The sequence below is a fragment of the Vombatus ursinus genome, unplaced genomic scaffold (genome assembly GCF_900497805.2).
Source record: "Vombatus ursinus unplaced genomic scaffold, bare-nosed wombat genome assembly UNPS02014798.1, whole genome shotgun sequence".
NCBI lineage: Eukaryota > Metazoa > Chordata > Mammalia > Diprotodontia > Vombatidae > Vombatus > Vombatus ursinus.
Genome location: NW_020954576.1, coordinates 46546736 through 46569565, shown reverse-complemented (window position 1 = coordinate 46569565; position 22830 = coordinate 46546736). Strand labels below are relative to the sequence as shown.

Here is a 22830-nt window from a genome sequence, read left to right as displayed (position 1 = left end):
AAACGGAGCCTCTTGGGGAAGAGGGGATTACATGTGTGGTATCCATAGCTAGAAGAAGATAAAGCTACTAAAGCCACAAGGTGGGAGAGACTTCAACTTTGCCAGACACAATTAATATGATTTGTTTGGACCGTACCAGTCTCTCTAGCAACCCCATGTTCATTTTCCTTCTCGATATGCTGTAAGGCTAGAGAATGTTATGTGTCTCTTATGTATGAGTGGGACTCACTGGAATGTTGGAGTTACCTGTTTAGTATCTGTAATTGCATTTACCTCCTAGGGGAATCAAAGTCCTCAGTACAGTACTAAAAGGGCAGCTAGGTAGCACCATAGTGCACAGAGTACAGGGCCTGGAGCCATGAAGAATCATCTTCATGAGTTCAAATCCAGCACTAGCTGGATGACCCTGGGCAAGTCATAATCCTATTGGCCTCAGTTTCCTCATCTGTAAAATGAGCTGGAGAAGGAAATGAAACCATTCCAGTATCTTTGTCAAAAAACAAAACAAAACAAAACAAATGGGGTCAGGAAGATTGTACTAAGTGATTGAACAATATAGTACTCTAACCTGAATATTTATTTGGATCTCTCGGATAAAAATGTGACTCACTAGAATATTTTTGTTTATGTATATGGGGAGGGGGAGAGTTGCCTGTTTAACATATTCAAGTTTTGTTTTGTTTTGCTTTTGAGGGTTCTACAGGCCATAGAATGATGCTATGAGCCTGGGAGACAATACAGGGCCCTGGGGAAGATAAGACTCACCAGAGATGGGGGGAGAAACCCATTATTTATGGGTTATTCTGAATCCTTTATTTATTTTCCGCATTTATTGAGGAGGCAGAATAGAAGTTGGTCTGGATCCAATATATTCCTTGTTAACTGGGTACTTATGTAGAACCTGGGAACCCTTTTTACCCTTATCTGCTGAGACCTGGATGTGAGCTATATTCAAGCTATACTATGAGATTTTCCAAAGGCAGCTCTGAATGGGGGTAAAATGAGCCAAGGAGACAAAGATTAAGGTAGGGAGGGGAATTGCCAGGGTTGAATCCAGTTTGTAGAAGCCCAAAGCCTGGAGAAAGGGTCCATGAATTAGACCTCCTCAGCAGTTCTCATATCTCATCTGTACCTTCTACCCCCAGAACCCCTGGAGCCGAGAGCTCCTCCCCAAACCTCTATTTAAGGAGGGCCCCCAGGCCAAGCATCTCTTCATTTCCCATGGGGCTACTCTACTTTGGCCTTCCTTCTCCCCTCTCCCATCTTTCCTTCCCTTTAACCCCACCTCCTCTCAGCTTCCTTTTATGTGTTGGCTTCCCCTTTGGATTGTAAGCTCCTGGAGGGCAGTCATTGACTTTATTTTTATATTTATATCTCCAGCATTTAGCATAGTTCCTGGCACATAGTAGGCACTTAATAAATGTTTATTAACTTCCAGCCTCCATGGAAGCAAAGTGGCCTTCAGAGATGAGTAGGAGAAGCTTTGGGGTGTGAATGGGCTGTGCTCAGGGAAGACAGAGCCCCTGCCTCCACCTGGGGAAAACAGCTAGGGTGGGCATGCAGAATGTGCCAGTAGTAGAGCAGAGTCAGTTCTGTGCACAGCTCAGCAGCAAGCCTTGTTGTCATGGAAGCCCAGGCCCAGTGGGCAGTTGGGCATCTGAGTCGAGCAGGAAACATTGATGTAATCATGTGAATCACAGTCTTCTGGCTCAGCAAGACACAGGGGATAGGTGCTCATGTATTCATTCTTCACAGGGACCGGTGCCTGGAGCTGGGCAGTGTTAGAAACCTAAGAACAACCAAAGAACCGTCACATGGACTGAGTGGGGTGACAGAGGCCCAGTTTCCCTAGAGGGCAACAGAGCATGTGCCCTATGAACTGTGAATTTTTCACCATTTTAAGACATCTCTTGCAGGAGAACTTTCCCCATCCTACAACTAGTACCTTCTCCTCTAGAGTTACTTTCCTTCTGTTCATTATTAATCTTATAAAAACCAATTTATGTATATGCTTTCTCCCCTATTAGAACACAAACTCCTTAAAGGAAGGAACTTTTGGCTTTTTGTTTGGGGGGGGTGGCACAATGTTTCTAGTACTTAGCCCAGAGGTGGGGAACCTGCGGCCTTGAGGCTACACATAGCCTTCTGGATCCTTGGGTGCAGCCTTCTGACTGAGTCCAAGTTTTACAGAACAAATCCTTTTATTAAGCAGATTTTTTATGTGAAGTTTAGATTCAAAGGGTGGCACTTGAGGACCTAGAGAGCCACGTGTGGCCTTGAGGTTGCAGGTTCCCCACCCCTGATTAGCCCAACACACAGTAAGAGCTATATAATAAATGTTTGTTGATTGTTTGATTGATTCCAGAAGATGAAGAACCTTCACTGGTCTCTGTGCTCAGTGATGGCCTGGGGATTTCCAAAGCCTGCTCAGGGGAAGGTAATCCTACCCTGGAAATCTAGAAAACATATAGTGCCAATCAAAAAGGGGATTGCCTTAAAAGGAACTGGGTTTCTAAAATTACCAGACATTAGATTGCTAGAGACTAGAGCCAAAGAAAGTGTTATCCCTCCAGGCTGTATTACATGACACATGATTCAAATATCTACCTTCTTGGCAAGTAATTAGGAAGTCGGGCTGAGTCAGGAGCCATCTTTCCTATGATATGGTATAGTGCGTTAGGAAATTTGCTACTGAGGTATTCATTCCTGAAAAAGGCTAAAGGACAGTTTGAGGGGACTTCAGAGACCCCAGTAGAGACAGAAAGAGAAAGCAGCATTCCCCTCCTGGGAGAGAAACCGCACTCTACCTATCTACACAGTGCTCGGCACATAGTAGGTGCTTTTTGTTATTGTTCAACCATTCTTCAGTTGTGTCTGACTCTTTGTGACCCCATTTGGTCACATCTTGGCAAAGATACTGGAGTTGTTTGCCATTTCCTTTTCCATCTCATTTTACAGATGAGGAACTGAGGCAAACAGGGTTAAGTGACTCATCCAGGGTAACACAGCAAGTAAGATGTCTGAGGCTGGATTTGAACTCAGGAAGATGAGTCTTCCGGATTCCAAGCCCAGTGCTCTATCCACTTCACCATTCAGTTGCCCAGTAGGCTCTTAATAAATATTCACTGGATTGGATTGCCTAAGAGATCTTTAGAATATCAGTTCCCAAAGGATGGACATCGGTGTGAGTTCCTTATAGGTAAGGTGCCCTGAACATTCCAGTCATGGGCAAGGCATGTGCTGCTACTGATCAATCAACTGACAAGTGTACACTACGCACCTGCTATGTACCAAGCACTGGGAAAGCAAATACAAAAATGAAAGTCATGATAATAATGGTGTGTTTGAGAAGCCATAACCAACAGATAGTGTCTTTTCATCCTATGTGTGTTTCCCTTTAAGCCATTCCCAGGATATGCAAATACATAAAATACATATTTGAGGCAGAACTATAACTAGGCTGGGGTGATCAAGACTTTGCCCCAGGGCATAAATTTAATAATCTAGCATTTATATAGCATCTACTATGTGCCAGGGAGTACGTTAAGTACTTTACAAATCTCATCACATTGGATCCTTATAACAACACTGGGCTGTTGTTATTATCTGTTACTGTCAAGTACTGTTTTTATCCTCATTTTACAGATGAGGAAACTGAGGCAGAGAGAAGTAAAGCAACTTGCCCAAGGTCACACAGCTAGTAAGTGTCTGAAGCTGGATTTGAACTCAGGCCTCCAAGCCCCGTGCTTTATCCATTTTGCCACCTAGCTGTCTCAAAAATTAATATAAAAACTTACTCCTTCCACAGAGAAGGAGTTAAGAGAATGAAAATTCAAAGGGTTACTGGGGATTGATATAAAAGATGTTCAGGATGTGGGCAGTTATGGGGACACTGGACTGCAGACTGTTCATCTTCTCCCTTTTGTTCTACAAAAATATCCTCATCCCATCTCCACCCTTCTTTCTCTTCTCTTTCTATTTTCCCAGCACACTCCCCTTCCTTCTTAAGTAGTATCACTTATCTCTAGCAAAGAGGAAGAACAATCCCAATACTACCTTCTTTTTCCCATGGTGGATGACAGAGTACCTCAAGAAGGCCTCTCCTAATGGAACATAAAGAGCCTGGCACCCCAAATCCCATGGGTTGGACCAAATGACCTTTGAGGTTCCTTCCAATAATGAAATTCCAGCTTCTAAGGCACCGCAGTAACTAATTCTCCCTCCCATTCAACTGAATTTGTCTTAACGACTTCCTGCGTTATTTTCACATCATGAATTACACATTGGATTTGAGAGAATGTATGCTACTGGCTGCAGCCTTGTTTGGGTGTTGCTTACTTTGGGTAGTGGTTGCCTTAGAGATAATACTGCCAGCAATCACTTTGGTTTGGGGCATTTCTTTGCCTCCTGGAAGGATTCCTCACAGACAACTTCTAATTAGGAAGCTCCCTAGCACATTTAGAATATATTCCACCTTTTGAAAAGAGGATTTATACTGGTGGTGCACTGTGAGTCAGGAGATTCCCTAAGAAGCTGAATCACCTTAAGAAAATCACTTCACCTTTCATAGCCTCAGTTTCCTAAATTGTATGCCTGGCAATATGCTCATACTAAGAAAATAATCAAAAGAGAATGATGGGAAATTGTAATGAGCAAGTTTGACTCCAAAGAAGATGTATGAGGATGTACCTCTCTCCCTTCTTTGCAGAGATGGGGGCAGGAAGGGACTATAGGTGTCAAATACAGTGTCAAGTTTGGTTGATGCATTGGTTAGTTTTGCTGAACTGCTTTCTTCTCTTTTATTATTCCTTGATAGAAGCAGGAATATACTGGAGCCAGCTTGTTCTGACTCATGAGAGCTGGTTGTTAAATTTTCAGTGTGAGCGTTTATACTTCAGAAATTGGCAAATACTATAAATTAGGGGTTGGTTTTTGTTTTGTTTTGTTGGCTACATAGACTTAAGAAAGAGATGGAGAAAATGTTGATGAAGTAGATTTAACTTAAAAGTATGTCACATGTACATTTTTCACCCCAGAGAGCCAATTGTTAAATGTTTACTAGCACTCCCCTGGTTATATGGGATGGCTCTTTGGGAGAGGTCAGGGGAGAGAAATATTGGGAAATATGGGTGATAGCAAAACAAAAGATGTCAATAGAATTTTAGAAAGGAAAAGGAGCACCACAATGAAAATCAGGTGACATCTCCTTCTTTAAAGTTGAATTTGTGCCTCATTTTCAAGGGAATCTCTTTGTTGGTTGCAGGCAGTGTAAGAAAGAGAAAAGAAGGAGGGAACTAAGGCCTGACATCCCCAGGTGACTGTGATTTCCTGGTTGAGAAGCACGTGGCCAACCTGAGACCACTGTGTGAAGAAACTGACCAGAGGCCAGGAGTGAGTCCGTCAGGGATGGGAGAAGCAGCAGCTACAACTGTTAGAAGTTTGGAAAGTAACTCAGATGCTTCAGACACGGGGGGTTCACAACTTCTGCTAAGAAGATAACATGGTATAGCAGTGCAAGCACTGAGCCGGGACCCAGGTGACCCGAGTTCAGACTCTCTTCTGCATCCTCTTTCTAGGTAATTTTGGGCAAGTCTCTTTTTCTTCTTGGGCATCAATTTCTTCTACTGTAAAATAAAGCGGTTCGGCCAGCAAGACCTATCCAGCCCTAAGATTCTATAAGTCTAAGAGATGATGGGAATATAAGTTTAGATCTGGAAGAGACTTTAGAGGTCGACTAGTCCAACCCCCTTATTTTCCAGAGCAGGAAACTGAGGTACAAAGACATGAAGTGGTGGGGGCCACACTGGTAATAAGTGGTGGAGCCCAGCTTTGCATCCAGAGCCATGGAACCAAGGAGGTCAGCAGATGTATGCAAATAAAGATCAAACTGTTTCTGTTCATGCTTTCAGTTCCCGGACAGCTCCCAGTAGGGTCTGCCTTTCGTGCAAGTGGAATAAACAGGTGCCCAGTAAGTGAGGTGATCTGGAGGGCCAGCCTCGGGAATCCCCCTGCTCAGAAATGATCTCCACTGGCCTGTGACACAGGCTTTGTGTTAGGAGACATCCCCTTTTTAAAAATGCAAATTCCTCCTGGGCTCATAAACACTTGAGGTTATCAGTCATTCACACTTCAATTTGTTATCGTTCAGTCGCTCCCCACTCTTCATGACCTCATTTTGGGGTCTTCTTGGCAGAGATACTGGAGTGGTTTGCCGTTTCCTTCTCCAGCTCATTTGACAGATGAGGAAACTGAGGCCAACAGGGTGAAGTGCCTTGCCCAGGGTCTTACAGATTAGTAAGTGTCTGAGACTGGACTTGAACTTGGGTTCTCCTGATTCCAGGGCTGGTGCTCTATCCACCGTGCCACTTAGCTGCCCAGGCTATTGAATATAGTCAAATTAAATATCCCTCTCCTATTAATTTTAAAAGATTATCAAGTGATTATTTTCTATTTCTCAAAAGAAAATAAATTAACTTAGTTTGCTTTTTACTTGAATATGGCCCTTGATGGTTTATCCCCCCTCCGAATTAACAGAAAATAAGGGTCCCCATCCATGATTAGACAAATGCAAAAAGAAAAAGGAAGCTAGGTGATGCAGTGGATAGAGTCAGGACCCAGAGTCAGAAAAAACCAAGTTCAAATCTGGCCTCAGAGAGTTAGGAGCCTTGTGATCTTGGACAAGTCACTTTACCTCTAGTCTACCTTAGTTTCTTCATCTGCAAAATGAGGATAATAATAGTCCCTGACTCCCAGGATTACTATGAGGACCAAAGGAAATAATACTTGAAGCCTCAGTTGGGCAGAAAGTGCACTGGTCTAGGTAGGCATCAGGAGAACCAGGTTTAAATACCATCTCTGCCTTGGATCTAATGTGTCATCTTGGACAAATCACTTCTCTGGGCCTCAGTTTTCTCATCTTGAACACGTGAGTGTTCTCTTCTAGCTCTGACAACCTATGACTCCTGGGCCTGAGGCCTCCAGCAGCAGATGGGCAGCTTTGAGTTAGATCGACTTGCTTGGCATCCTGGCAAAGGCTTGGTATCCTGGCAAAGGCACTGAATCTGACATGCTTGCCCATCTTCAGGGCTGTAAAGGTATCTTTAAGGTTTGAGGAGCACCTTATATTTCTCTCATTTTAGAAGTGCTTGTTGATTGGTTGCTGTATAGAGCCAAGGCACCAGACTTAGTGGACTAGGAAAGAAGAAAGAGAGCCTTGAGCTTAAGCTGTCTTGGGATGGAACTCTGGGCCCGAGAGCCGTCCACATGACTTCTAGATATCCCAAAGGTTGTTACTCCTCTTCATTTCTGCCTATTGCCAGCTCACCTGTGCATTGTGACTGGAGGGCCCTTTGATTAGAATTGTTTGCCCCCAGAGGAAAGAACCAAACAGAATGGATAGAAATGGTTGATAGGCAAATTTAGCTGTGACATCAAGAAAAAAATAAAACAACAACTCCCTAAAAAATAATTAGAGTTATCGTTCATCCTTCGTTTTTTGAAGAGGATTAATGACATCACAGAGTGGTGTCTTGATTTGCTCATGAATTGGGTTTAAAGGAGGCAGAGTTGTACAAAGTGATCAGCCTCATTCTCCCTCCCAAAGTCATCGAAGTCCAGTGGCAAGACAAAAGTCAGGACAACTGGCAATGGCCCAAGATACAGTGGATGACCCTGGCATCTTTGATGCCTCACCAAACTCCATAGTGCTTGCTTCTGCCACCTTCATGGCCATTGAAACAATGCTTGACGTAGTCATCTCCCTAATTCACCAACAACTTTGAGGTCTGTTCGTTACCCTCAACCTGGTTTAGCCCATCTGCCAAGATGGTTTTAGGGAGATGCAGCTGCTGCAAACGCTACAGCTTCTTGGAGTCAAAAGTGAGAGTTGGGTGGCAGGTGGCCACCAAAGGTAGATGAGCATCTCTGAAAAGGATTCTTGAAGGCCTTACACCAGAGGTGCTAGTCCTCCCTGAACAGGTGGAATGGGCTGTCTCAGGAGGTGGTAGTTCCCCCACCCTAGAGATCTTCAAGGACAGCCTATGTGACCCCTTACTTATCAGAGATGTGAGAGCAGGATTCTTTCCAATATGGTGTAGACTAGGAGGCCAATGAGGTCCCTTCCAATTTTTAAATTTTATGCTTGATAACAATCACTAGCATTTATATAGCACCTACTATGTGTCACTCATTGTCTTAAGCACTTTATACATATTAGCATCCTGGCAATTGCCATTTACTAGCCTAAGAAAAGTCCAAGCCTCCATTTTCCTTATGTGTAAAAGAGGGACGAAACACCCTCCAACAAAGCTATTGTGCAGATTGCATGTGATAAGGGATGTGATGGCTGTCTGCAGGTGCAGGGCATTAGCAGAGGAGGTAAAGTGCTCACCTGGGTAGGAGTAGAAGGTTCTGCAATTCTGGGGCCTCTGGCAGGCACTTGCTCACCTGGAGGAAAATAGGATAGAAAGTGAGGCAATGTCAACAACATTCTCCCTCCTGAGCCCCATCTCCCAACTCTGTGTTTGGAAGGAACTATGGCAGCAGAAAGAGTCCCTTGGGGTCTGCTTTGTATACACACACACACACACACACACCCATATATACACACATACATATGTATGTGTATATGTATGTATATGTACACATATATGTATATGTCTGTATAAAATCTCCACTGATAGACTATAAGCTCTTTGAGGTCAAGAACTATTTAATTTTTGTCTTTGTATCTCAAGCACTCAGTGTACTGCCTGACATATGGTAGACACTTAAACCATTGATGATGATGATGATGATGATGATGATGATGATGATGATGATGACACTGCTAACATTTATGTAGCTCTTTTAAGTTTGTGTAGCACTTTATATTGATCTCAGTTTCTAAATTCTTGTCAACTGATTGCCAAACAGAGCCAAGGCACCAGAGACAGAACTTCAACAGAATCAAGGGAGAAGGAAAATAGGCCCAAGCAGCCTTCAGATTGAACCTCTGATCTGGGAGCCATCTGCATGAATTCTAGATGGCCCCTCAGGTTGCCACTCCTCTTCATTCATGTTATGGCAGGCTGCCCCTCTAAGAACCTTAACTAGGGCAGATTGAGCCAGGCTTTGTCCCAGGACATCAAAGGTCAGAGGATTGGCAGACATTTTCTTCCAGTATAGAAACAACTCATCTCAGCCTCTGGTCAGAGAGGGATACTGGACCTGCAATTTCATGCCTATACAGGACTCCTGGAAGAGGAAGGACCTTATACCATCGCAGGTTGGCACTTTCTTTGTCATCTTAGAGAGTTGTCTCATGCACTGGGGATGACTTGTCCAGGGTCACGCTTCTAGGATATGTCCTAGGTAGGACCAGAACCCAGGTCTCCCCGGTTCAGACACTAGCTCTCTATCCACTATAATACACTGCTTTTTAGCACCTAGTTAGCAAGAAAACTTAATTAAAATATATAGTTCTAATTTTTATTGGGGGAAGGGCTTAGGGGTGAGAGGAGAGATTGTGATAGTGTAGTGATAGGAAAAAAAGAAATACAAGAGGGTCACTGAAGCATCTTTTTAAAATGCAGGGTTATTGTGAGGACCAAATGAGGTATTTGTAGATAGCAAACCTCAAAGCACTACATCTATCATCTCTCAATCCATTATTGTTGTTTTACTATAATATCATATATTACATTTATTACTGTATTCTTTATTATTATTTTATATATAATCCTCTTTTTCTGTTCTATTTTGTATATGGAAATGCTTTCTCTGTCTTTTTTTGTCTGTTTCTTTATTTGGTATTTGTTAATTTAAAGTAAAGTAAAATAAAATATGATAAAATAAATGGGAAGCTCCTAGCATTTCCTCCCTTCTTTCCTTAAAGATGATCCCAGGTGAGTTCGTCACTTGTCCAGCCCTGCCCTCTTATCTCCTCCTCCCCGCAATGGCATCCTCAGCAGTGCCCATAGAGTCTGCTGTTCCAAGATCTCTCCCCTCCCTTCCTGGCCAAATTTCACTCTATTTTCCTCAGGCATTAAAATTGTTCTCCCACCCCTTCTCACCATTCTGGTCGGGTCTTTGAACTTGTCGTGGCCAGGCACTGTAGATGTTGTGTTGAGAACGAAGTCTATTAGAGATAGGCCAGTGGAGGCGCCTCTGGTGGGAGCGGTGTAGGTGGGAATGAACTCTCTGGGAGGCCTCCAGAGCACTCATCCTCATAGTCAATCTGTTGATCCTCCTGGAAAGAGCTTGTCAGGAAGAAAGATCACAGGGTCATAGATTTAGAGATGGAAGGGACCTTAGTCCCTTGGACTAAGTTGGACATCTAGTCCAACCCCTTCATTTTACAATGAAGGAAAATGAAGCCCAGGTAGGTTAAGTGACTTAGTCATGATCAAAAAGATCTCAAGTATCAGAGCCAAGATTTTAACCCAATTACTGGAGGAGAGAGAGGAAAAGAAATCAATAGCTTTAGAAGTCTTTAGACATTCCTTCCTACGAAGGATCTTAACCAATTGGCCTCATCCCAGGTAAATGGACGGCAGGTCTTGCTCATGTAGGTAGATGTCTAAGAGTTGATGATACCAATCACTTCTCCCATGGTCTTACAAGAACTCTAAAGGAACAGGGATAATCAGAAATCAAGCCAACTTCAGATTCCCCAAATTCCTTCCTCCTTTGGTCCTTACTCTACCCATCTGGTCAGAGCTGTACAAGGTTGCGGTATGTGTGGGTCGGGGCTTGGCTGCAGTATATTGAATTCACACCCATACTTTAGAGCAGAGGTTCTTAGCCTGGGATCCATGGTGATACATCGATAGATTTCAGGGTGTCTAGGAATTTGGATGGGGAAAATTACATCTTTATTTCAACATATTTTATTTCTTTTGTAATCTTACATATTTTGTTTTATGTATTTAAAAACATTGTTCTGAAAAAGGGTCTATAGACATCACAAGACTGCCAAAGGGATCCATGACACACAAAAGGTAAAGGATCCTTGATTTAAAGACTAATTCAAAAGCCAAATTCTCCATCAAGGCTCCTGATCTCCTCAGACCTCACCTTTGCCATTTTGTTTTATACCACTCTGAGGGATTTGTCATGTAATAATGCACACCATAGTCATCTCTCCCACCAAAATCCTCTTCCAATGCCTCATCATAGCCTAGAAGTGGACCAGAGGCCTCAAAGGATAGGCCCACAGAACACAAGCTCTCTAGGATCTTACCAAGCCAGAAGGTCATTGAAGAGAGGCCTAGTGTTGGACCATCTTAACTTGGGATTTGTCAACTTGTTTAAAATAGTCTGACAATTTTATTTTAATGTTTCCCTTGGAATCCTATGTATTTGATGCATTTAAAAATGTCAGTCTGAGAAGCAGTCCATAGACTCCCTCAGATTGCCAAAGAGGTCCATGACACAAAAGATTAAGAACCCCTTTACTAGATGATCTCTGAGGTCCCTGCCAGTGTAGTAAGGGATGGAAAAAGTAGAGGAGACTCAGAAGGTTACTTTTCTTCCTCCTCCCTCTTTTCCTGACCAATTCCCCAGGTCTTTGTCTCCCTTTACCTCTTTCACCCAAGTTTCCTTCTAAGATTCAGTTCAAGTGTCATCTGCTTTTCCAGTGTCTCCCCATCCTTACCCCATCTTGGCTGCTATATTTCTTGTATTTACTTGATTTGAATTTTGTGTATAGCTATATATGTAGAAGTTGTTTTACCCATTAGAAGGTAAGATCCTTGAGAACTAGGACTGGTTTATTTTTGTCTTTAGATCTTTAGAACCTAGCCTGGCACACAGTAGATATTATGCCCTTAACTCTAATCCTGGCCCAACAATGGCTCCTTGACTTGGCTGGGCAGAAGGTACTCTAATGTGTATCTTTAGGCACTACACCACTACCTTCCTCAGGAATCAGACCCCAGCTCTTACCTCTCCTCTTCTGCAATGATCTTCCCAACACCATTCCTAGAAGCATCATCAAGATAATGCCCAGGGTGGCCGGGATCAGGATGTGAAATCCCCCATCCTTCCTCACAGATGATCCAAAGTAGGAGGCACTGGAGGGAGTAGGGAGAGTGGTAGATAAGGGAGTATAGAGAAGCAGGTGAATTTAAGCAAGGAATACTGGATGTCATCAAAACCTAAGGACAGTTGTTAAGAGTTTTTGCAGAATAGAATTTGTGCCCCCACCCCATCCCCACAATTCTCACATAATCCAAATTTGCCAGCACGCCAATAGCCAGAAATCTTCCGTAACGTGTACCCTCATAGATTGCCTTTTTTGCCCAGTGTTCCCCACTGAAGCATCTCACCAGTTCCAGACAGCCCAAGTTCTTGACATGGTGTAATGGAAAGAGTACTGTATTTGTAATCAGATGACTTGAGTTCCAACCCCAATTCTGCAAAGTTCTACTAGTGTGACCCTATGCAAATCACTTCTTACTTCTGGGCTTCAGTTTCCATCTTTGAAAAATAAGGGGTTTGCCCTTGATCAGTGGTCTCTAAGCTTTTTTGATATTGAACCCCATCAATACATTTTTTTTCTTGTTGGCTATGCTGGTGGGGGACAGATTTTCCCAATGGCATCTGTATTCCTGCTGAAGTTGGTACCCAGGTTGGGGTTAGGTTACAACTGCCCTGAGTGGCTGGCTGAGAAGAGCAAAGGTTGGGAACCCATGGAGGAGAGGAAGGAGATGGAGTAGAAGAGAATGCTAGGTTATAATGAGTAAAGATTAGCTTGGTTGTGTTGGAGAGAGATGTCATGATTCACTAACCTGGAGAGGATGGGATTTGACCCATCTTCCCACCTTCTGATTGGCTGATCATAGGGCCCTTGGGGTAAAGCTTTGTACTTCTGGGAGTCATGCCTTGCCTTCCTCTTCTTTGGAGAATCCTTCTGGAAAGCTTTCTAAGTTCTCTTCTATCTCTGACAGTCTGCTATTTTTGACCTTCCTCTCTCCTCTCCATCTAGAGGCAGCTAGGTTGTACAATGGATAGAACATAGTGCCTAGACTCAGGAAGATCAGAGGTCTAATGTGTCATCAGACACTTCTTAGCTGTGTGATCCTGGGCAAGATGCTTTACCTATCTGCCTCAGTTTCCTCATCTGTGAACTGAGTGCTATAATAATGGAGATAATATATGTAAAGTGCTTAGCACAGTTCCTGTCACATGGTAGGTGCATAATAAATATTTATTTCTTCCCTTCCCACCCAAAGGAACTGGTCCTTCCCTCAGTCACTTCTAGGCACTCTTTAGGGAACTAATGATCTTATCCTTATTAATGGTGAAATGAGATCAAATGAGATAATAAATGTAAATCATTATATAAAGGCTCATCATTGTTGTCACAGTCATCATAATTTTACTTCCTAAATCAGATGTTCCACAACAGCCTTCTGGAGAGAGCTCCAACAGGGCAGACTTTTAGGGAGGGGTCTTAAGCACTGGAGTGGGTGAAGGGATCTTTCCATGATGTGTCCTAAATCACATAGGACCCTGACCCTGCTTTCAGAGTTGCTGCCAGGGCTTACCTTTCACTCTGTAGCCTGGTGTGATGAGAGTAACTGGAAGTGGAGGACCTGAGTAGTCTCCTCAGGTATAGAGTCTTTGAGATCACAGAGGATTGGGAGGTCTGGGAGGTGGCTGCTGCTGCTAAGGTAGTTCCCTGAGGCAGGACAGAGCTGGTAGGAGAAGGGTCCAAGGGTGGTTGGGTTTGCCATCGTGGGGTCCTTGGTGCTGAAGTGCTTGTTGCTGGGAGATTAAGGAAATGGCAATGCCAATTGCTTGCCAACCCCGAGGTTACAAGAGGCTCATTATAGATCCCTGGAGAGCCAGTGTGGCCAACACATACAAATGAGCCTTGTAGGAGACTGGGAGAACCAGGAAAGGACCCAGATTCCGGATTGGAGATGTCTGTCCTGGTTCTATTCTGCTCAACCATCCTTTCAAAGGAACGACACCGTTTTCTGAATGGTGCTCCTAATTCATCCACCACACCACCCCCTAGTGTTGATATCTAGTCACTGCAATCAAGGATTGAGGCTCAGGTTGTGTCAAGTGTGGACACTGAACAGGAGAGTGAGAGGAGATGGCCAGCTTTCCATAAAGAAAAGGCCTATCAGTAAATCAATTCTCTCGTACAAGCCCCTTTGAGAATTAGATACATTTGGCCCCTATAAGATCTTGAGGATGGGACAGTGCAAGTCCCCTCTTTCTATTCCCTTTTCCTACTTCCTCCTTTCCTGCCTCTTTCCTTTTCTCTCTTCCTCCTCCCCTCTTTTTAATTTCTTCTCTTTTCTCTCTTCCTTCCTCTTTTCCAATTTTCCTTGTTCTTATTCCCTACTTTTCCCTTCTCCCTCTTCCCTCCCTCCTTCCATTCTATCTTCATGTCTTCTTGCCCTCCTCTTTCTATCTTTTTCCTCCTTCTCCCCTGCTTCCTCCATCTCCATTCATCCTCATTCTCTTCCTTCCTCCCTCCTTTCCTCATGGGATTAACAAACCTGACCTTGGGTGGTGGGCAAAGAAGAAGAAACCTCATTGGATATCCATATCCAGGAAGGTGGAAGGGGTTCAAAGGAGCCAGGTTCCTCCCAGAAGGGGTTGTATTCTGTGGGGGCTGGGGGGAGAAAGATGACATGGTGAGCACTGGGGGCATAGGAATGAGGTCTGTATATTTTGGCTGGAGGGAGGGAAGTGAATGTGGGAGGTGGGGGAGGGGATGGGAAGAGGGAGTTAGGGGATGCTCTGTGGGGTGGAATGAAGCCCACTGAAACTAAAGAAATGTACATGGAGGAGACACAGGGCCAGAAGAAAAGGAATTGGATGAGGAAAGAGGCTTCCCAGAAGGGGATCTCTTACAGGGTGGTGTAAGAAGTAGGGAGGACTGTTGATTGGGGAAAGTTCCCTCTGATCATCAACCCCTCTTAATAGAAGTGAGGAAGACGGGAGGGGAATGGGGTGAAAGAAGAAGAGGTACAGAACACACATGAAAGCTACAATTGGTATAATTCTAAAGTAATGAGCCGGATTTGTGATATTCTCCTTGTTTGTTTCACTCCTTATCTTACATTTCTTTTCATTGTACCTCCTTCTCTTACTCTCCCCCATACCATCAACTAAAATTTTTAAGGGTTAATCATCTAGACTGTGGATTATAGTATTTTATGGATTCCCTTCTCCCATTCTTCCTCCTCTTTCTCTTACTCTCTTCTCTCCTTTTCTTCTCTTCTTTCTTTTCCCTTAAATTCTTCCCTTCCTTCATCTTTTCCTCTCCCTTCTTCTCCCCAAGTTAAATCTTCTTCTATACCACTTTCTCCTCTGAATTCCTTTTCTTGCTCTTCTTTTTTCCTTCTCTTCTCTCCTACTTTTCTTCTCCCTATCCTCCTCCACTTCCTCCTCAATATCATCCTATTCATTAACCTTTGGCCAGACCCTTATTTACTTGTCTTTCCTCAAGAAAATAAGTAAAAGCCATAAAGGGCATATACTTCACTCCTTATGAGCATCTTGAGAAGAAAATCTCAGGCTACATGCAAGTGAAACTGGCAGCTGAAATGATATTTGGGTATTACTGTGCATCCCAATTAGCCAGGTTTCCCATTCATTCCTGGCTTTACATTGGAGAACTGATGATTAAAAACATTGGTCTGAAAGAATGAGGGAGCTCATCCAAGTATTTGGTTGCCCTCACATTTCCAAGTGGGAAAGGAGATAACATCCACTTTCCTGGGAAATGAGGGTCTCTGACCATCCAGGACACCTACCAGGAGTGACTGTGAGAATCACTTTCCAGGTCTTCCCCTTCTCTGTATGCCTGCCCATTCCACAGGCATAGTTGCCATTGTCCTCTTCTTTCAGCTTCCTCAGCTCTACCAGGAACACATTCTGCTTAGGGAGTGGCTTCAGTGAGACTCTGCCCTTATAGTCCAAGTCCACAAATGGTGTATTGGACACTACCGTGGCACACAGTCTGGGCTTAATCTCCCGACAGAGATAATACCTCTGTGGGGGGTCCTTCAGTGGACACCTGATGTCAATGGATCCTCCCAGCTCTCCAGACAATGTTGTTTCTCTGAGGGGCTTCAGAGCCTCTGAGACTGCAGGGAAACAGAATTAGTGTAAAGAAAGTATTAGCTCCATCACAGGCTCAGCCCTGCCCCTCAGGTACTCAGACATTAATCTTGGTACAATATAGTCCTCCTTCTATAATTAACTCCAAAAAAGCAATGTAGTGCCATGGAATAAATACAAATATAATAATTAAAGTTCATATTTGAAAATGCTATAATGATGATAAGACATGAGATGATCTCTAGGATTTGAGACTCAACCAAAAATGAACTAAGATTATTAATAATTGATAAAGTAGCAGGATATAAAATGAATCCACAAAAAATCAATAACCTTTATGTATAATGTAAATAAAACTCAACATTAATAGATAGAAAAAGAAATTACATTCAAATTATCTGCAGAATGAATAAAGTATCTGGAAGTCCATCTACCAAGACACTCCCAGGACTTATATGAATGAAAGAACAAAACACTTTTTTCTCCTTCTTTCTTTCTTTCTTTCTTTCTTTTTTCCCTTCTTTCTTTCTTTCCTTCCTTCCTTCTTTCTTTCTTTTGTGTCCTTCCTTCCTTCCTTTTTTTCTTCCTTTTAGAAATAAAGGAAGACAAATAATTTGAGAGATGTTAATTATCCATGGTTGTACTGTGCAAAAATAATAGAAATGGGGACATTACCAAAATTACTTTATAGATTTGATGCCATACCAATCAAACTACTAAGGGATTATTTTATAGTACTAGACAAAACAATAAGAGAATTTGCCTGGAAGAACAAAAGGTCAAGAATATCAGGGGAAAGAATGACAAAAAGGTGAATGAAAAGGGTCTGGCAATAACAGATCTTAAATTATACTATAAAGTAATACTCATTAAAAATAACTTGGCAGTGCTTCAAAAATAGAAAAGTTGGTCAGTAGAACAGATAAGGTTAAGTAAGAACTAGAATCAATTGAATATAATAATATACTGTTCAAAAACACTAACCACTGGGATGAGGACTGTCTAGTTGATAAAAATCTCTGAGAAAAGTGATGAAAAGTAGTCTGACAAAAATTAGATTTGGATCAACACCTTTTTCTACATACCAGTACAAAGTCCAAATGGATATTTGACCTAAATACAAAAAGTCATGTCACAAAAACAGTTGGTTGACAAAGGAAGGAGATACTTTTCACAATTATAGCAAAATAAAAAGTTCTACTAACAAGGGACAGAAACGATCATAAAAAATAAAGTGAACAATTTTGGTTACATAAAATTAGAAAGCTTTTGCACATGAAAAGCAAATGCAGTTAGAAAGAGAAGGGAAACCATTAATTTTGGGGGGAATTTTGACAAAAAATTTATCTAATAAAGATCTAATATCCTATATATAAAGAATTGGCTAAAAAAATGAGAATATGAGCCATTTCCCAACAAATTAATGTTCAAAGGATATGAACAGATAGTTCTCAAAGGACTACCTTATAAACAACCATATAAACATGTTCTAAATAACTAATAATAGAAAAAAATACAAATGAAAGCAAACTCAAGGGGCAGCTAGGTGGCTCAGTAAATAGAGCTCTAGCCTTGGAGTCAGGAGGACCTGAGTTCAAATCCTGCCATAGACACTTAATACTTACTAGCCGTGTGACCTTGGGCAAGTCACTTAACCCCGATTGCCTCACCAAAAAAAAAAAAAGCAAACTCATACTTATCATCCATCAGATTGGCAAAGAGGAAAATAGCTCTTGTTATAGGAATTGTGGGAGGAAGGCACATTTGTGTACTGATGGTGGAAGTGTGACTTTATTCACACTAGAGTTCAAATTTAAAACTAAGAGTTTAATTGACTTGTCCTGGGTCACACAGCTATTATGTGTCAGAGGCAGGGCTTGAACTTGGATCTTCCTGACTCGTGGGTCAATAGGCTGTGCTATATACATATATACATCCATTCATCACATATATATCATAGTTGAATATTGATAGTTCTTTGTTTGCTAAGTTAAAGACTCCTTCAAAGAAAGAAATCCAAACTATCAATGACCATATTAAAAAATAAACCCTCCATATCACTAATAATTAAAGAAATATAAATGAAAGCAATTCCGAAGTTCCATCTCCTACCCATCAGACTGATAAAATGGCAAATGTTGGAGACGTTGTGGAAAAACAGGCACACTAATGAATTGTTGGTGCAACTGTGAAATAAGCTAGTTATTCTAGAAAGAAATTTGGAACTGTGCCAAAAAAAGGTTATTAAACTACTAAGTTTATCATCCAAAGAAAGAGGAAAAAATTCATATGTACAAAAATATTCATAGACAGTTAATAAACATTTGTTAAACGCCTATTGAATACTAGGCTGGGGATACTGGGGATAAAAAAAAAAGGCAAAAGAAAGTCCCTGCTTTCAAGGAGCTAATAGTCTAATGAAGGGGGGAGACAATATGTAACAATTATGTACAAATTAGCTATGTCAGGATAAATTAGAAATAATCAATAAAGAGAAAGAACTAGAATTAAGAGGGATCAGGAAAGTCTTCTTGGGGAAGGTGAGATTTTAGCTCAGATTAAAAGAAAGTCAGAAAAACCAGGAAGTAGTAATGAGGATGAAGAGCATGCAGACATAGGGAACAGCCAGTGAAGATGCCTAGAGCTGTGAGATAGAATGTCTTGTAAGAAGATCGCTTTGACAGCTGAATGGAAGATGGACTGGAGTGGGGAAAGACTTTCTAGCAGAAAGACCAAGCAGCAGACCATAGCAATGGTCCAGGCTGGAAGTATATGCAGCAAGGTGATTGTTGGGTCAGAGGAGAGAAGGTGGCATATGTAAGATATGTTACAAAGGTAAGATCAACTGTCCTTGGCAACATTGGATATAAGGGATGAGAGAAAAATGAGTATTTGGGGATAACCCTTACATTGTGAACCTAGGGTGATTGGGAGGATGATGGTACCCTCAATAATAGTAGGGAAGTTAGGAAAGGGGAAGGATTTGGGAGGAAAAGATATTGAGTTCAGTTTTGGACATGTTGAATTTAAGATATCTATAGGACATTTAGTTGGAGATGTCAAAGAGGCAGTTGGAGATATGAGACTGGAGTTCAGCCAAGAGGTTAGGGCTGGATCAGTAGATTGGAGAATAATCAGCATAGACATGATAATAAAACCCATGGGCACTGATGATATCACCAAGTGAAACAGTAGGGAAAGAAGAAAAAAAAAGGCCCAGTACAGAATCCGGGGCAGGCAGGGTGGGGGGGGGGGCGGCCTAAGGTGAGCAGACATGACCTGGAAGAAGATCCAACAAAGCAGACTGAAAGAAGCATTGAGATAGGTAGGAAGAAAACCAGGAGAGAGTAGTTTCACAAAAACCAAGAGAGGAGAGATCAGGATGGAAATAAGGATAATCAACATTCTCAAAGGCTGCAGAGAGGTCAAGGATGAGGATTGAGAAAAGGCTATTAGATTTGTCAGTCAATCAGTCAGTCAATAAACATTTATTAAGCACTAACTGTGTGCCAGGCACTGTGCTAAGCACTAGATTTTGAAATTAAGAGTTCTTTAGTAACTGGAGAGATTATGTTCAGTTGAATAATGAGGTTGAAAGCCAGACTGTATGTAGATGGTTAAGAAGACAGTGAGAGGAAAGAAAGTAGACAGCCTTCTTAATGAGTTTAGCCACAAAAAGGAAAGAGAGATATGGGATGTCCAGCTAGCAGGGTTGGATGGATTAAGTGAGGGGTTTCTTGAAGATAGGTGAAACATGAATATGTTTGTAGACAGTAGGGAAACCATCAGTAGACAGAATGATTGAAGATAAGTGAGAGAGTGAGGATGATAGAAAGGACAATCTGCTGGAGAAGATGGCATAAAATGGTCTCACTTGGCCATATAGAAGGCCTTGGCAAAGAGAAGGGACAACTATTCATGGGAGGAGCGAAGGAGGAGATAGGGGTGGAAAGGATGTGAGGGATATAAGATAAGGAGAAAAGAGAGCTCTCAGCTAATGTCCTCAATTTTTTTTATAGCAACTCTCTTTATAGTAGCCCCAAACTAGAAACTAAGGGAATGAACTATTGAGGAATAGATAAACAAATTACAGTATATAAGCAAAATGCAATAATATTGTGCCATAAGAAATGATAAAATGGACAATTCAGAGGAAACTGGGAAGATCTCTATGATTTGGTATAGAGAGAAGTGAATAGGATTAAGTGAATAATCTTTACAAAAGAAAGATATCTTTAAAAAAACTTTAGAACTCAGATGAATATAATGATAAGCAATTGGTCCATAGGACTGAAGATGAAACATATCACCCACCTCCTTCTAGAAAAGAAAGCTACTTAAAATCCAGAAAGAAAGGTGATTTTGGACATAGCCAATGTTGGAATTAGTTTTGCCAGACTATTTGTCTGGCCAAGTTGTTGTGAGGTTTTTGTTTATGTCTTTTGAGTTTTAAAAATTGTTTACTTTGGGGTGGGACAATGAAAGGGAGAGAATAAATGCTTATAAATATGAAATTAGAAACCCTCTTTAACCTTGAGGCCAAAGACAAATGGTCCTCCTCCTTTCCAACTCTCTTTTTTTTCCCCTTGTGAAATAGAATATTATATGGCATAGAAGCACAAGGTCAGAAGTTTAGAGCTGGAAGGAATCTCTGAGGTCATCTCTTCTATTCTGAGGAATGCCAGGAGACCCCTATTCCCAAATCCCTACTCCCAACATCTCTTTCCTCATCTACCTGCTTTACCACCTAGAATTTCACCATTAAATTCCTTTAGGTTCTGAATACTTTTCAGTCACCAAGAGACCTTCATCAGAATGACAATAAGTCAAATTGGGGTAAATTCTTAAATTTTTAGCCAATAATATCTCATCAGAAAGGTCAAATTCTAGCCAGAGTGAGAAAAGGTATATCAGAGGCATAGATTTAGGATTGGAAAGGGTGTTAGTAGTCATCGAGTCCCATTCCATCCTTTCATAGATGAGGAAACTGAGGCAGACAGAGGTAAAGTGAATTGCCCAGGGTCAGATAGTTAGCAATTATCTGAGTCAGGTTATGAGCCCAAGTCTTCCTAACACTATCCACAAAGTTATGCTACCTCCCAAGTTATCTGAAAGGGAAGCAGGAGGGCATCCTCTGGTGCTGCGCCTCAACCCCTGGAGAAAGCAAAGATCTGGTCGTTCCCTGAAGCACTTACTTGGTAAGAAGAAAAGTATCCAGAGAAAGACTTCCATGACTCCGTTGCAGGAACAGATCACATCCCAGCCTCACCTGGGCTAGAGAGGAAGAGGGGACACACAGGCTACCCAGGAAACTTTCACTCTCTAAGACTGATGTTTCTGGTCTTGATGAAGAGCAAAAGTTAGAAACCAGGAAATAGTAGACAGTCTTGTTTACAAACTCCCTCATGCTGAAAGAAAAATATCAGCTGATCACAGAGGAAATTACATATGCGGTTGAAAGGGGGTGAGAATGAACACAGGTCCTAGGAGCACAGCGTAAGCTTATTACTAGTGGTAGTTGCTAGTAATAATGTTTCTTTACTGATCTTCAGCATTTATTGAGTACCTACTGTGTGCCAGGCACTGTGTTAAGTGCTGGCAATACAAAAAGAGGCAAGATTGTCTCTATTCTCACGGAGCTTATAGTCTAATGGGAGACACAACATGCAAAAATATATAAAAAGCAGCTATATACAGGATAAAGAGTAAATAATGAAGAGGAAATAATAGAGAAGGCTCTAGAATTAAGAAGGGGTGGGGAAGGCTACCAGTTAAAGATGCAATTTAAGTTGGGCCTTAAAGGAAGCCAGTGAAGTCAGCAGGCAGAGCTGAGGTGGGAGAGCATTCCACACATAGGAGAGAACCAGAGACAAATGCCTGGAGCTGAGAGATGGAGTGTCTTGTTTGTGAAATGGCCAGAAGACCAGTGTCACTGAGTTGAAGAGCACATGTCAAGTAGTAAAATGTAAGAAGGCTAGAAAGGTAGGAGGGGGCTAGGTTATGAAGGGCTTTGAATGCCAAACAGGGCATTTGGTCCTGGGGGTGATAAGCAGTCACTGAAGTTTATTGAGTAAGGGAAGGTGACAAGATCAGACCTGCCCTTTAGGAAAATCACTTTAGTGGCTGAATTAAGGATGAATTGGAATGGGGAGAGACTTGAGGCTGGCAGACCCACCAGAAGGTTATTACATTACTATAGACATGAGGTGATGAAGGCCTGGACCAGAGTGGTGGCAGTGTCAGAGAAGAGAAGGGGACATATTCGAGAGATGTTGTAAAGATTAAGTCAATAGACCTTGGTAATAGCTTGGATATGGGGGTGGGTGAGAGAGAGTGAGGAATCCAGGATGACCCCTAGGTTGGGAGCCTGGGAGACTAAGATGGTGGTGTTCTTGACAGTAATAGAGAAGGCAGGAGTGGGGGAGGATTAGAGGGGAAAATAATGGGTTCCATTTTGGATGTTGAGTCTACAATATCTATTGGACGTTTAGTTCAAAGTATCTGAAAGGCAGTTGGAGATGAGAGATTGAAGGTCAGCAAGGAGATCAGGGAAGGATAGGTGGACCTGAGAATCATCAGCATAGAGATGGTGATTAAGTCCATAGGACCTGATGAGATGGTCAAGTAAAATACTATAGAGGGAGAAGAGAAGAGGGTCCGGACAGAACCTTGAGGGGCACTTATGGTTAGAGGGTGTGATCTGGAGGAGGATTCAGCAAAGGATATAGAAGGAGCAGTAGGATAGTTGCATGGGAAACAGGA

At 42.1% G+C, this 22830-nt stretch overlaps 1 protein-coding gene across 2 annotated transcripts; it reads right to left on the bottom strand.

Annotated features, from left to right (window-relative positions):
• Window positions 1-1408: 1408 nt before the first annotated feature.
• FCMR (Fc fragment of IgM receptor) lies at window positions 1409-21443 on the bottom strand. 2 transcript variants are annotated; one of them, XM_027871634.1, is made up of 8 exons: window positions 21264-21443; window positions 15762-16094; window positions 14504-14614; window positions 13530-13749; window positions 11926-12053; window positions 10053-10238; window positions 8390-8445; window positions 1409-1789 (listed from the first exon to the last, which is right to left on the bottom strand). In XM_027871634.1, exons 1-8 carry the CDS (start codon window positions 21298-21300, stop codon window positions 1604-1606), a joined length of 1257 nt encoding a protein of 418 aa, XP_027727435.1. In that variant the 5' UTR covers window positions 21301-21443; the 3' UTR covers window positions 1409-1603. The 2 variants fall into 2 exon arrangements, with proteins under 2 accessions (XP_027727435.1, XP_027727436.1); XM_027871635.1 differs by lacking the exon at window positions 14504-14614.
• Window positions 21444-22830: the final 1387 nt, after the last annotated feature.